A 15,505-nucleotide genomic window follows, 5' to 3' on the forward strand; every position below is an offset into this window, starting at 1 on the left:
AGTTACCCAAGGGCCTGAAGGTGTGATAGGTGCCATACCCTGGTATAGATGGTGTGCTGACATTGTACTGAAACTATGTCTTAGTAACTACACAAATATGAATATGTTCAAGTTGTAGTAGGGCCACAATTAGAGCCATTTTTCTACTTAAAACTCACAGAATTGAGTAGTGCCCACCATGATGTCCTAATCTCAGTTTGAGTTTGCTAGGTAGAAATTCCCAATAGATGAACTCTGTCTAGAAAGTCACTATATAGAGCAAAGCCTTTAACCAGCAAAAGTGTGAAAGGTGTATACCATCCCTGACAAAACAGGAAGTCTTAGCTACTATCCCATCCCAGTTTGACACATACTGGATCCTTTTAAAATTACATCATACTTCACCAGTTGTTAAAGCCAGTAATCTTATCTTGGTGTCTAGGTATCATTCTTGGTAAAGGCAAGATACAACTCAAAACCAGTGTCTTTCCTGACTTTTAACATATTATATCATGGTAGAAAGAACTTTCTGTGTCACAGCACATATAATTATTACAGGATTTTATTTTAAAGCTTGATGTAGTAAAACACAGAATAGCTCAACAGATTAAACATGGTTAAAAAATGGTTTGCAGCTGGGCACAACATAATTAAGGCAAATATTTAGGACAAGTACCACAACTGTCATAATCCATAAAATGCAACAGATGAGAGATTAGCTTGGCGCTCAGTTTATCAACACTTGCTATGCCTTTTTCAGTTATTTAACTTAGTAATCATAAATGTACTATTTATTTTTCAGAAGATATAACAGGCAAGTATGGGATATTTATTAGTACTACAGTAATCAGTTACTCCAACTTTCTTCAACAGCAGGAAATGGAGTGGTTGTCACAATGTAGGTAAGTACACATATAGCAGCTGAAAATCTTTAAAAGTACATTATATGCACAACAGAATTTAATTTCTAATTCAGATTTAGATATTATTTCTTTTAACTTTAGAAAATATAGGTACAACTTCTGTTCTTGTAACCAAGCTCTTAAATACTAACAATAACGCAAAATGTAAAACTCTTCATAAAAACACACATTTAAAATTAACACACCATTTTTGCTCACTTCTTAAATGTTATTTGTTTATTTATATTGGTGTACCAGGCAAATGCCTTGATCTCAATAGACCATTTGCAGGCACAGCCCAGGTGAATAGTATCAGATAAGAAATTAAAAAAATATATTTGCAGATACAATGATATGCTAAAAACAAATATATATATATATATATATATATATATATATATATATATATATATATATATACACATACATGCATACATTTAGTTCATGACGCAATTAACAATGTAAAGAAAGGATACCATGGAGAGAAGACAGAGAAGTGGTAAGAGAGGCATGCAGAGGGAAGATGAGTAGAAAGGAGAATAAGTGTGAGAAATGTCCAAAGAGAAGAGGAAAGTAGGATGAATGAGAATCAGTAAGGGGATGACAAGATGAGATAAAGAACTATACAGGTTATGTGAGAGAGCTGCAGGGTTCATGCAGGATTAGCTGAGTAAGTGCAGCTGCACTTTGCTTAGGCAAAGAGGTGTTCCTTGAGCTATTGTCTGAAGACAGAGTATTTTTGGATGTCTCTGATTCAGAGATTAATGGAATCCCATAACTTAGGTGCTAGGATGGAGAATGCATGGTCAGTGCAATAAAGTTTACATTTTTGAGTTGGTAGGGTAGGTTGAGTATGAGAGATACCCCTAATATTATATGTGGGGGTTTTGGTGAAAAGTTTATGAGTGAGAGGAGAATGATGTCTCAGGAAAAAGTGCTTTGTGATTAAGTGATCCTAGCAGGAGGTTAGCTCTCAAAGGTACTGGGTGTCATATGTACTCAAACTTGAAGACAGAGTCCTAAGTATTTTTCTATAATAAATTATAGCTTTAAAAAGTAAAAAATAGCTATTTTAAATTTCAACTAGTATGGTGTCTCCCATATAAGCAATGGTGAATAGCTAGTGACTTATATTAACATTCCGTTGGAATTTTTATCAATTGTTGCATTTGTGACATGCTGGGTTGGCATTGTGATGAGATGTGTGTAATCAAGTAGCCTCAATCCTCACCACTGGCACCTGTTGGGGATGTTCACTGGGGGGATAACAAGTACACACGCAGTACTTCCAGATGCAGATCTGTGCATCAAGTGCTATTTCCCTTAAGATCACACAGAGACTACAGTCAGTCTGGGGTTGGTTCTTCTCTCTTTCTCCAGATCCATAGTAAGACTCCCCCCTTCCACAGCTATAGAGTTGAGTCCTTAGTCAGGGTTCCATGGCAAGTCCTCCAACACTCTGTCTCTGTCCAACCAGTGTTTTGTGTCTCTGCCCAAGTAGCTGACACACAAACTCTTTGAGATTTGATTTGCACATACCATTCACAGTGACATCAAAGTTCAAAACCACAGGAAATATTTAAAATAATATTGCAGGACAGACTCAGACAAATAAAGAAAAACAATATCTAAACTAAGCTGCACTATATTCCTGACTGTTTCTAAAAGAGTTACTGTACCCTAATAACTTACTTAAGAGAGCAAGGCAGATGAAGTGGTGAGTGGTCCTTCTTGTTGTTGTCAGGCCCAAGACAGAATACAGAATGCTCTGTCTCACTAATAGACTTCTCAAAATAATATCTAAAATATTACTGCTGGGATAGCTTGCAGAATGACATAATTTCTGGTCATTTGATTTCTAGTTTCCATACAAAACCCCTATTGCTAGAAGCTGGCAGGACTTAGCACCTACCTGCAATAATAGACACACAAGGGCTTTTGCTCGGATCTTTAGCAGGTGCTGGAAGTCATAAAAGAATTGCAGAGTAATGATTAGTTCACCTAAAAGACAATACAGAAAGCTTCCTAGTGCAGAGTTTGTGTCTCTGGCTGCATTGAAACCTGTGAGATAAGCATATTTATGGCCTATCCTATAAAGTGATTTAATTTCAGATATTTTTCTAAAGTTTATTGAACTGAGGTTAACCCTCCAGTTTCCTCTGTTAAAACATATACATTTAAACAGTTACAATAGTGCATGTACATTTCTGTTCTTTCCAGTAAGACACACTGTGCATACATTTCAAACATAAGCACTTTACAAATACATTTTCAACAGAAACATCTGTAAAAATCACTTTGCTATACACATGACATACAGTTCTAATACAATTGTAACACCAGCATTTTGTAGAAATCAATTTGATATTTACAAATGACATATAATTATTTACAAAATTTAAGCTGGTTGTGCTGGTAGTACCTCCTTTCATCACAGGCATCAACATAGCTGTATGGCACATCCCTCATTTGCCCACCTACCTCCTACAGCACCAGCTCTTGTCACAGCCTGGGAATACCAAATGGCTCAAGGAATGGTTATGAGCCCAGCACATTCTCGCACCTTCTCCCTAGAAGAGCTGAACAAGTGCTGATTCATCATTTCCCTCCTCTGCACCTGCTCCAATAGATGCTCAAGCCACTAATCAGATTTTTAATAATGGAAATGGCAGTATGATGCACTTTTAATAAACTTTCTGTTCAGACAATATCAAATTTGGATGGTAAGAATGTCATTCACTAGGTATGTACAATGAATGGCAAGTTGTGAATTCTGATGCAACAACACTGATAACAGGGGTTTCACTTCCACTCGGCAATAATAACACTGATGTGTTCAGAGATGCAAAGGATCATGGGTAAAGAATGCTGTGTATGTGCCTTAGGTCTCTCTGACTAATAGAAATGCTAGAGTATGGACACAATTCCAGGTAGTATTGACACATTATTGGGGGTGCAAACATTCTCAGAAAACATCCACACATTAAGATTCTGCATTTTGTGTACTATTAAACATCCTTAGAGATGCACCAGATATAAATTAGTTGCTCCATTTGATCTGTCTAAGTTTAGTAATTATCCTTTTAATGCTATGGTCTTTAGTGATGGATCACTGCAGTGAATTAAAAAATGCCAGTTTGTGCAGAGGCCAGCACCACTGCAGGTCATCTAACAATACACTACTAAACACTCTCACTTTAACCTTTAAGTGACTCTCCTCTACTCCTTCCCATCTACTAAGGATCTACTGAACAGAATAAAACATTGAACGTTGACAGTCCCAGTGTCTTGAGACGAAACTCACCAAAAAAACAGCAATTCAGCAGCTGGAAAGTGTGTACGAAAGCCAATGGAACAAATGAAACAAATGCCTTCAAAAACCAGCGATATCCACAGCCAAACTCTCAGCAGTTAAATAAACTTTTTTGAAAGCCAGTGGAACAGATGAAACAAATGAAACAAATGTATTCAAAAACCATCGGTATCCTCAGCCAAACTGTAATTTTATTAAACGAAACACAGGATAGTCCAAAAGGTTAAGCGCTTTCACTTGCTAAATGGCAAGCTTCTTCAGAACAAATTGAAACAAACCTCTCAGCAGTTAAATAAACTTTTTGGCGCCAAAATTCAAAATACACAATGCTTCATATTAAAGGTATATGACACCTAAAAATACACAGTGCAAAACCTATTATTATAAAAATCATATCTATACTAATCACAATGTAAACAAATACAATGTATAATATATATTATAAAATATAAATCTAAACCTTAAAAATATTTTAGTGTTAAATATTTATATGTGTAATGCCTGGGTAATACAGAACAAATTATTACATGTCCGTCCAAACTGTCCTATAAAACTTTTTAGACATATTAAAAAATGTGAAGACAGGCACTATTTCTAGTTTGCTATTATTGGCAGTGTTCAATTTGACATGGGGGGGGGGGGAAGAGACTTCAAGGGCCTGTTATCATACAAAGAGTATTGGTGGCAGGTTTTATTGGATGCTTCAACCCCACCAGGACTCAATGACGTTATTTCTATTAAACCTTTGCTAGCTATGGGTTGAATTTGGGTTTAGTGGCATGTGCAACAGTTAATTTGTGATTATAAGACACAAACAGGCATATCAAATTTTATATTCATTTATATTTATATTCACATATATCCACATCATATTGATGGTATAATTTTATTACAATATTTTATAGACAGGTAGATTTAGGACAAGATATATATTTTGGTCATTGTATATTGGATTGTTGTTTAGATTCTTATAGGTTTATAAGACAGTTTAGACGGACATGTAATAATTTGTATACATTGTATTTGTTCACATTGTGATTAGCATAGATAGGATTTTTATAACAATAGGTTTTGCCCTAAGTGTATTTTTAGGTATCATATACCTTTAATATGAAGCATTGTGTATTTTGAATTTTGGCGCCAAAAAGTTTATTTAACTGTTGAGAGGTTTGTTTCAATTTGTTCTGAAGAAGTTTGTCATTTAGCAAGTGAAAGCGCTTAACCTTTTGGACTATCCTGTGTTTCGTTTAATAAAATTACAGTTTAGCTGAGGATACTGTTGGTTTTTGAAGACATTTGTTTCATTTGTTCCACTGGCTTTCAAAAAAGTTTATTTAACTGCTGAGAGTTTGGCTGTGGATATCGCTGGTTTTTGAAGGCATTTGTTTCATTTGTTCCACAGGCTTTCGTACACACTTTTCAGCTGCTGAATTGCTGGGTTTTTTTTTGGTGAGTTTTGTCTCAAGACACTGGGACTGTCAACGTTCTATGTTTTATTCTGTTCAGTAGTTGCTTGGAGCGTTGTTTGTGCTGGTTCCTTCAGGATCTACTAAGGATCTGGTATAATGCATAGCCACTTGACTGCTTCTGGCCTGGTGGATATGGGCATCCTGAGGCAGTATAGCAACTGCCTCATGTTCACTGACAACCATTTAGTTTGATAACAGACAAACACACCATGTGAGAGATGTAGATACACAATATCATTGGAGTCAAAGCTCTCACATACACACACAACAAATGCAAATGAGGTTATCAGCATTATACCTAAAACACTCACTACAAACACTAAGGGACAAACACATAAACCCACATATGCAGAGGTACTCACATGTAATCTACTAAAACCTCCAATACCTCCTAAAAGCATCTCTCGGTGGCCCTGCACACACTCAAAAAAACAGTGCCTCACCAAACACATAACTCTGGAAATTATAGTAGCCCTGCTTCTCAGTCTTTAAGGCAACACATCACACAGCCAAACATCCTAGTTATTGGAGATTCCATTGTAAGACATACTGATGTCCCCTTACCAGACTAAACAAGGAAAAGATCACATTGAGCTGTCTGTTAAAGACAGGATTCATTGGTTTATGCATGCACTTAGGTCTTTAAACCACAAGTACCAGTGTCACACAGTCATAGTCCATGTGGGCATAAATGACCTAAGACATACCTCACTAAACTATATGAAGAGAGACATGATGAAACTCTCTGAATATGTGTCCCAGGCAGGCATGGATCTAGCCTTGATTAGAATCCTACCTTCAAAGATGATGCCACAGTGCCAGCAAAAAATGACTGACTTCAACAACTGGCTTAGTTTCTAGTGTCACAACAAGGGGATCCATTATCTGTCACCCTGGGGAGAGATGATCAATAAACCACACTGTTTTGCCAGAGATGTGCAGTCACAGAAACATGATTCAAAGCATGGAGAGCACAGCCAGCTATCAAAGGCTACAGTGCTTTTCATACTTTTCGATCCCCCTCAGCTCAGGATAAAATAAAGGGAGGAGATGTCTCCATGTTGATAAAAGACAAGTATACTGCTAGACTGGTCCTACAATATGACTCGCTTGAGCTGCTCCATCCACAACTAACCATAGGGGCAACATCCTATTACATCCTTGCTAGCTACAGATCCCCTAACATGAGTCTGGAAAACCCCACCTAATACCTAAACTTACTGGAATCTCTAACCTTCAGCCTAACACCATACTTATGGGTGACTTGAACCACCTCTCCACAAACTGGAAGATGTATATCACCCATAATTTAATTTCTCAGAGGTTTTTGGATATCATCAATGCAAACACCCTGAAGCAACTAGTTGGCTGGCCAGCTAGAGGTACAAATATCCTAGACCTAGTACTCACAAACATGGCAGAATGCTACTCTCTCCCATGCATTAACTCCTCCCTGGTTAGATCTGCCCACAAAATTATCTCCTTTAGTATTAAAACTAACCTAGAACCCCCAACAAACTCCAAACCTGTTAAGAACTTTGCTAAGGTGAATTATCTCAAACTGAGTGACATCTTATTAAACTTCCAAGCCCCTCCAAACCCAGATGACACTGAAACCTACTCTGTGTTGTACACAAAAGCACTGTACAGCCACATTCATAGCTGCATAGAGAAGACAGTACTTGTCTATGTCAAACCTATGATTAATGGCAAAAATAAAGTTTTGTTTAACAAGCTTTGTTCATAACCTCAGAAGAAACACTCAGCAATATGACAAGTTAATCATGAATGGCAACACTTACACCCAGCCTGAAACTATAGCAAACCTGCTGGCTGACAGGTTCAGTTCAAACTTCTCCCACCCATCACCTACCACACTGAAAGAAGTATCCACAACCATCCCCCTACCAGTTATTATAAGGGAACAGGTCCTTACTGCATTCACTAAAACCAAAAACAGCCTCCATGGATCCCAACAACATTCAAGGATGTTTCTTAAATAGCTTAAAACAGAATCTATCAGGGCCACTAGAAGCCCTCTTTAATGCCAGCATCCGGACAGGCTTTGTCCTAGGGGAATGGAGGACTGCAACAGTCATCCCTCTGCACAAGGGGGGGGGGGGTTCAGCAACTGAACCAGGGCACTACAGACCCATAATCTTGACCAGTATTTCTGCAAGGCCACAGAGAGAATTATCATGGACCTGATCAATAACATCATAAGAAATCTACAAACACTGAATCATATCCAATTTGGCTTTGTCTAAGGGAAGTCTTGCCTGCTCGGTCTGGAGGACTTCTTTGAGAAAGTCACCAGGGCCATGGATGAGGGCAAAATGATAGACACCACTTATCTAGATCTGGCCAAAGATTTCAACGCAGTTCCCCACTCAGGGATCATAGATAAATGTATTGAGTTAGGCATAAACCCCTACATTGTCAGATGGATAGCAAACTGGCTCACTGACAGTATACATGTTGTCCAGATAGGCAAATCCACTTCTGATAAGAAACCTTTTACTAGCTGTGTCCCACGGGGCTCAGTGTTGGGACCCCTCCTGTTTGGTATATATTTCTCTGAAGTGAAGGCCAATACTGGGGGCCTCTGGCTAACCAAGTTCATTGGCAACTGTAAGCTGGGAGCAATTACTGAATCCCAAAAGATGTTGACATCCAACAAACAGGCCTAGAGATGGCAAACACCTGGTACCAAAACCAAGGTATAAGACTAAATGCTAAAAAAAGTGTAATCATACCGTTCAGGAAATCAGATATCCCTGCAAATTATAATATTGATAGCACACCCTTAAAGGTAGACTCAGTGGTGAGGAACCTAGGAACATAGATAGATAGTAACCTAAAACTTTGACCACCAGGTAGCTCCGGTAGTGAGGAAATCCTTCTATGTGTCTCAACGTATAAGTAAAGTCATGGATCAAGGTCAAAGGAAGACATAGTGCAATTGTAATTGGCCCTCATCAGGCCCATAATCAAGTACAATGCTTCCTTCTGCATGTACTTAACCATGCACTTACACCAATTGAAACAGTCCCAGAGGTTTCTCACTAAAAATACAAAGAGTAAGACGCATGTCTTATACAGACCAAATAAAGGCCCTATCCCTTTACTCCGTATCATATAGTTTATTGAGAGGTGACTTATGCCTGACCTGTGAGGCATTCTCTGATCCAGCCCTGGTGAAAATGTTACATAAAAGTTATACAATGGTTATGTGTTCCATGGACCTGAACCTTATTTGTGACTCTAGCAGAACTTGCAAGAGAGACAGATTCGTATCCCAAAGGTGACCTCATCTATGGAATAAACTTTCCATCTTCATAAAACAAAGCCCATCCCTCACTCTCTTCGAAAATAATTTGGATAAATGGATTGGGAGCCTTAAAGTCACTCCTGGGGTACTACCCATATCCCTTAAGGATACAGGCAATCTGTAAAATAACTCAGGGCTCCAACACCCAAAGACCCACTACCCTAATACTACCCCATCCCATATCTGGGGAATTAAGATATAATATTGTCATATCCTGGGTATTATTGGCTTGGTTTATAAAGGCTCTTATGCCATTAGCTTAGTAATCACCTGTGAGCTTATGAACCTACTATGTCTCCCCTGTCCACAGCTTTTAAAAGAGATTGCAGTTTGCTTAATAGGCCACAAGGTGGTATAACTCAAGTGTCATTATTATTTTGACTCAGACTAACTTTGAGTAAATTCACTCCTTGACTTTCATACACAAGAACAAAATACTGTTTCTGTATAAATTAAAGCTGCAAATATTTTTAACATAAACTTTGAAACAAAATGAAAGCAGATTGCACTGTCAAATTGTATTTTGACTTACTTTTTATTGTTAAGCATTGTAGACACATATATAAAGTTTTCAAAACATTACATCTGTTAGGTACACAATGCAGTTGGGTTATCTGGTCAGGACAGACAATTATGTGTGGGGAATAGCATGCCTTAAAAAACATAGTTCTTATTAGTTCTCATGCATGCCTTTTATGTTACTTGACACTGAATTCTGTATTACAATAAAGCAGCTTCTTTGTTTACAGTTTGTGTAATGAAAAGTGTCTCTGTTTATGCAAAAATGCACGCAAATGAAATGACATGCTAGATTCTCTAGCTCTGACTATCTACCTACACTTCTAATAGTATCTTTCAGTTTTATTAGTGTAGGTGTTTATATGTATGTATGTGTTAGTGTGTGTATATTTGTATGCATATCCAAAAATAGACTTAAAAATATACATATTTCATGCCACGCAACAGTATTAAGATGGTGGCACTAACCATGACAGCAAGTTAAAATGTACTGCTTACATTTAGTTTTTAACCCCCTCCTCCCATTTTGTTAGCATTACACTTTCAAGTTATTGCTCAAGATGTTTTAGTATTTCCCCTGTGCTTTCTTTCTGTCTCTCTGTTTTGATTTCTAATATTTTGCTGGTATTGAAATATTAGTGGGTGCTATATGTGCATATGCCTCTATGCAGCAGTAATGTTTAACCCCCTTTTAGTGTTTTTGTTTACCCCTGACCCCACACCTACCCAGTATGTTTCAAAGCTACACTTATACCTTGAGAACAGTAGTACTTAATCGTGTTTTGAAGAAAAGATTTTTTTGCATATGCTGAAAAATGTCAAGTGTTAGAAATTGTTTCTGTTATAGTTCATTTTTCATCTCTTTGATGAGAAATATGGCTGAATGAGTATATTACATTAAACTTGATGAAAAACTGGTTCTTGGTACCTTTACTTTTTTTATAACTATTCACAAATGTGCCATGGTAGCACATAACCAGCTAATAAAAACTACACAGCATAGCAACAGAAGGCTGCATCTGTGAAAAAAAGAAATCTACACATAGACAAATAAAGCAGGCAAAACTTAGTCTTAATGGGAGTTAGAAGTGAATATTTGATTTAGCATATGATATCCTATCATTGCTTTTATGTGTAACTATTATTGTCTTTGTTGTAGGAACACATTTACAAACTGATGAAAAGTGATTCCTACCCACGATTTATACGTTCTAGTGCCTACCAGGAGATGCTACAGGCCAAGAAGAAGGTATTAGCATACATTACCATTTTTAAAAGGTTGTTGCTATTTCTGTTGACTTTCCATTGAAGAGATGATGCCACAGAAATAATTTAAATTAATGATACTGTCAATAAGTCAGCTAGGCAAAAATCATTCTTTTAAAGGTTTTAACACTTCTCCCTTCAGTGGAGGTCTGAAGCTATGAACAACTTATTGGCACAAATGAATGGTGCTTTACATGCACAACATTGCTTGGCAGCAATTTTTAAAGTGTTCTGTCACCAAGGATATTCAAGCATATTATGTTGCTTGATCTTCATGTGAAATATATTAAAGACTAAGATAAGTATAAGCATTATTTATAGACTGATGAACATTGTGAAAATTGAGTATTTAAGTGTTTAATCATTCAAAAGTTAAAGCAAGATCACATGAAATTCCAAAAAAGAAAGTTTTACATTTCTTTCCCTTCAGAGTCACAGATATAGTAAAAGGCTCACATGAATGTATGGCACATTGAAGTTTATTCACTTTAATGCTGTTTGATGAGACATACAGCATTTTTCCATTGATTTTAAATACATTAAAAGTTCCTTCTTTATGGTCCATAGAACACCTCATCACACACCAAGCAGTTATCAACACTTAATTCTAAAGCACAATTTGTTTTAATGGGTTTAACAAACAATGTACTCGTTAGTAAACAGTGGCATCATTTCTGCAGTCTGAAACAGCCAAATAATTGTTTTAAAGCATATTGCTCCTTAGTGAAAACTAAATATATTAAATGATGTTTTTTTTGTTTGTACACAAGCTATTTTACTAATACATCCATTATCAAAATCTATATGTGCAATTAGTTATTGTTTATCAGTGCTTCACCATTGATCTGTGTTTGACATTCTGCTGACCATTGTACTCTCTTTGTATTTTCTTTGTTTTTGTTTTTTTTCTCCATTTAAGCTGAAAATCATTCAACATACAGGGCCTCACTGGACAATTTCACTTACACTCCACTAGGTTGATATTATCAGTTTGGCTGAATGCAAGCCCTGGCATACTACTTTCCCAGAACTAACCCATTACTGTAATTCAAAAACTCTACATCACCCATAAGAAATTGTAGGAAGAAGACATTTATGCCAGGATTCAGCTTCCAGCTCATTTATTAATGGGTTATGAAAAACTTTAAATAGACTTTTGTAACCTAGAATTATTTTGTTCAGAATAAATAAATAAATCAATAAATAAGCTTTCAGCATTTAACATCTTCTTGGTCCTTTATTTAAAAGCAACTGCAGTTTCTTTTTAGCCTGGTAGGTGGTATCCACATATAGGCTAAATATAAAGCAGTGCACAAACGCTAGAAATGCTACTGTTATACAGCAAACTGCACTTTAATGATATTGTTATAAATTTTTTATCAATGAAGTTTCTATTCTCGATTGAGAATATTATTTTATTGATTTGCATTCCCTTGTGGTGACATGTTTCACAAATTTTCTCTAAAAATCATTCAAGCCAAGACTGATTTACTTCATATTAGTATTGCCTTCATTTTGTTTTCTATGGATTTTGCTTAAGAACTTTTTCCATTGATATAATACCCTGTTATAAATTAAGCTGATCTGAAGGCTATCATATACAAGCTCATATATGCTTTCCCATCATTGCATGGATGTCTTTTCATTTCAGTCACAAAAGGAACCAAATTAGACTATCAGTTATATATTTAGACCCTCAAATTTGCTTTCTCCTTGTTCACAGAAAAGTAAGAACTTGTTTTGACGGCGTTGCAGCAAGGTAATATAAAAAGATGGTGACTCCGTTGTTCATGTCATCACCTAGTGTATGTAGTCACCTCATGTATGGGATTTCTTGACATTGTACCAGTTTCATGAAGGTCATCTGACATTATGTTTCAGTTCAAACTAAAGCATTACACACATTTATTTTTATAGGGCAGAAACATCCCTATTTTTCCATGCCATAAAAACTGTACACCAACACTGAGGGCGAGCGCTAACCTGTTATGAACGAGGTAGATTGACCTTGGATTCTGTGTGTCTGCATTGTCTGTTAAGTGGTGCAGTTTTCTAATGCTTTGTGCTTGTCGTGGCTTTTGCTGTTTTGGTCAGAATGGCACACTATTGTTTTTATAAACTCACTATATTGGCCTTTTGAAGTTTTACAAAAGATCAACAGAGTTACTAGGGTCTGCTTCAGAATGACATAACCTTTGCTGCTATGTCCTATTTTAGGATAGTGATAAAATATGACAATTTATGAATAACACCAGCATTAAGGAGAGGAAGATACTAAACATGAGACAGAGTAGTAAATGTGTGTAATGCCTTTGCCTGTAAAATGTGATCAGTCTAGTGATGTGTATTATTGTGATGTACGTGTTTATATGTATATTTAATTGTATAGTAGTTCTGCAGACCCAGCGCATTAGTTATCCAGACATTAGTAGGTCAACATTATCCAAGAAAATAATAAAACTAGAAAAAATAAGTACATATGACATTTCAATTTATAATCCATGAATTTATACTAGACAATGCCTCCTGGATCTGCATTAGAGAGTTTTGCTTCTCACATTCAGAGAGCTGTTTTCAAATGGCAGCAAATATCAATATTTCCATATATGGTAACCAGTATGTAAAACTATTTACTGTAACTAACATTTTCCTCTTTAACAAATTGCTTAGTTTTATTAAATGCAACAATGTTGTCTCACCTGAAGACTGGCACAGAGGTAAGAGAAGAAAACTTCTTAAGGCCAGAGTTTGCATCAGTGGATTTTTGAACAGTACAAACATAAAGGACAAGTGGGCAGGTGTTGTGTTATATCTCTGTATTTAAATGTTTATTTAGATATTATTTGCTTAAGTGGATGCTCTGACTGAAATTCACCTGAGGTACACTTTTGCTTGAAGAATATGGTATGCAGAAAGAAACTGAGTTTCAAAGAGAGTTCAAAACAAGAAATAACAGCCAGCTTTCCCAAGTGTGGAAATATAAACCATTTGAAACAATTCAATAAGCAAGCACATGCCTATATAGATATATATATATATATATATATATATATATATATATATATATATATATATATATACACACACACACACACACACACACACACACACACACACACACACACACACACAGTAACAAGCAAATAATTAATTGGATAATTACAAATACTCATTAAGTCCCGGGGAAAATAAACCCCCCAATCTGATTATCCAACTCTTTTCTTTTTTATTAAGTAAAGCATGCCAGCCAATTTTATTAACCATGTCTCCCTCAATTCTATCAATAATACCATGTAAACTGTGCTGTAGGATGTTTAATAGAGTGTTTATATACAGCATTAGAAAGCCTTTTATTTCTGATGTCACTCGTGTTCAGAAATACAAATTCTAGATTATTTTTTAGGGAAAAGAAATAATATTAATAAATTGCCATCAGACTATGTAAGCTCTACACTTTCAGTGTTCAGAACATATATAAACAAAATACCAAATATTAATTCTTGGATTTTTCTTATTTTCCCTATAGCTTTTACACCAAATATTCTAGATACATTCCAAATATCTAAAATAAATATACTTAAAGAAGAAACATTACTCTTTTGGCATCAACTTATAGAGAAAGGGAAAATTCTAACAAATGAACAGATAATTTATAATTATAATATAAATAAAGACAATTGGCTGTTTTTACAAAATCTAAGGCATTTTCTTATAAATAAAATAGAACAAATGCAACCTTCAGTTAGACATGAAGCTCCAAAACTCATTGAATACCTTATTCTTATCACAAAACAGCCTTATCAGGGTACAGGTTATTTGTCTAATATCTATAAAATTGTTAAAAAAACAAAACTATCATGAAAAATCATACTGGGATTATTATACTTTAATAAACAACCATCCTCCAGTTGAAGAAGAAAAAAGTAATATTCTAAAATCTTCCAAATTTTCTACATTATCAAAATACTGGCAATTATTCACTTGGAGATATCTACATAGAAGTTTCTATACACCACATAGGTTAGCCAAAATGTATTCTATTGAAGATCAGTGTTGGAGATGCCATACCAAGATAAAAGCAGATTGGCACCATGTTTTTTATGAATGTATATGTCTCAATATGTACTGGAAATCCATTAATTATTTTTTTCAGATTGTTTATAATGATAATTTTCAATTAACAAAGTCTTTAATTTTATTCAACTCTCCTATTCCAAACTGTGTACCAAAAAAAGGCACTAAAATCCTATGGTCACTATTGGCAATTTCACGTAAAATCATAACTATACACTGGAAAAATGAGGCTTCACCTACGTTCAAGGAATTTGAGACTTTAACAACAACAGTTGCTCACATGGAAATATTAACAGTGAAGAACAGAACTAAAAGATCTACTTCTTACTATTACTCTTGGATGAAAGTACTGGAAATACTTGAAAATATCGAAGAAGATATATCATCTTATGTTTCTAACTTTATATAATATAGAATTTCAATGTTATTTGCATAGACACCAATGTAAATAGTTATATAATGGTTTGAAGTTAGTAATGTTTTAGAATTGTAAATATGTTATTTATCTTTATTTCATGTAATGTTTAAGACATCTTATTTGAAATAATAAAAAAAAATATTTAGTGAAAAAAAGAAATACAAATTCTCAAGGAACGTGAAGTTTAGCCAATATAAAAATCAAGACAACAGCCCATCACTCTTGTACCAGTTA

At 35.5% G+C, this 15,505-nt stretch overlaps 1 protein-coding gene across 3 annotated transcripts in view; it reads left to right on the forward strand.

The window, feature by feature from the left end:
• Window positions 1-15,505, forward strand: part of RGS7 (regulator of G protein signaling 7) — a 2,400,584-nt gene that overhangs the window by 2,300,691 nt on the left and 84,388 nt on the right. The window contains exons 14-15 of one of the 3 annotated variants that reach the window (XM_044058067.1): window positions 10,673-10,762; window positions 12,503-12,538. In XM_044058067.1, coding sequence (XP_043914002.1) covers window positions 10,673-10,762; window positions 12,503-12,523 — 111 coding nt within the window. In that variant the 3' untranslated portion in view covers window positions 12,524-12,538. Of the gene's footprint in view, window positions 1-10,672; window positions 10,763-12,502; window positions 12,539-12,696; window positions 12,777-15,505 lie in introns of all 3 variants that reach the window. The other 2 variants (XM_044058054.1, XM_044058060.1) reach the window with 2 other exon arrangements.

This window comes from Protopterus annectens, chromosome 1.part2 (assembly GCF_019279795.1).
Source record: "Protopterus annectens isolate FY-2018-M chromosome 1.part2, PAN1.0, whole genome shotgun sequence".
NCBI classification, from domain to species: domain Eukaryota; kingdom Metazoa; phylum Chordata; order Ceratodontiformes; family Protopteridae; genus Protopterus; species Protopterus annectens.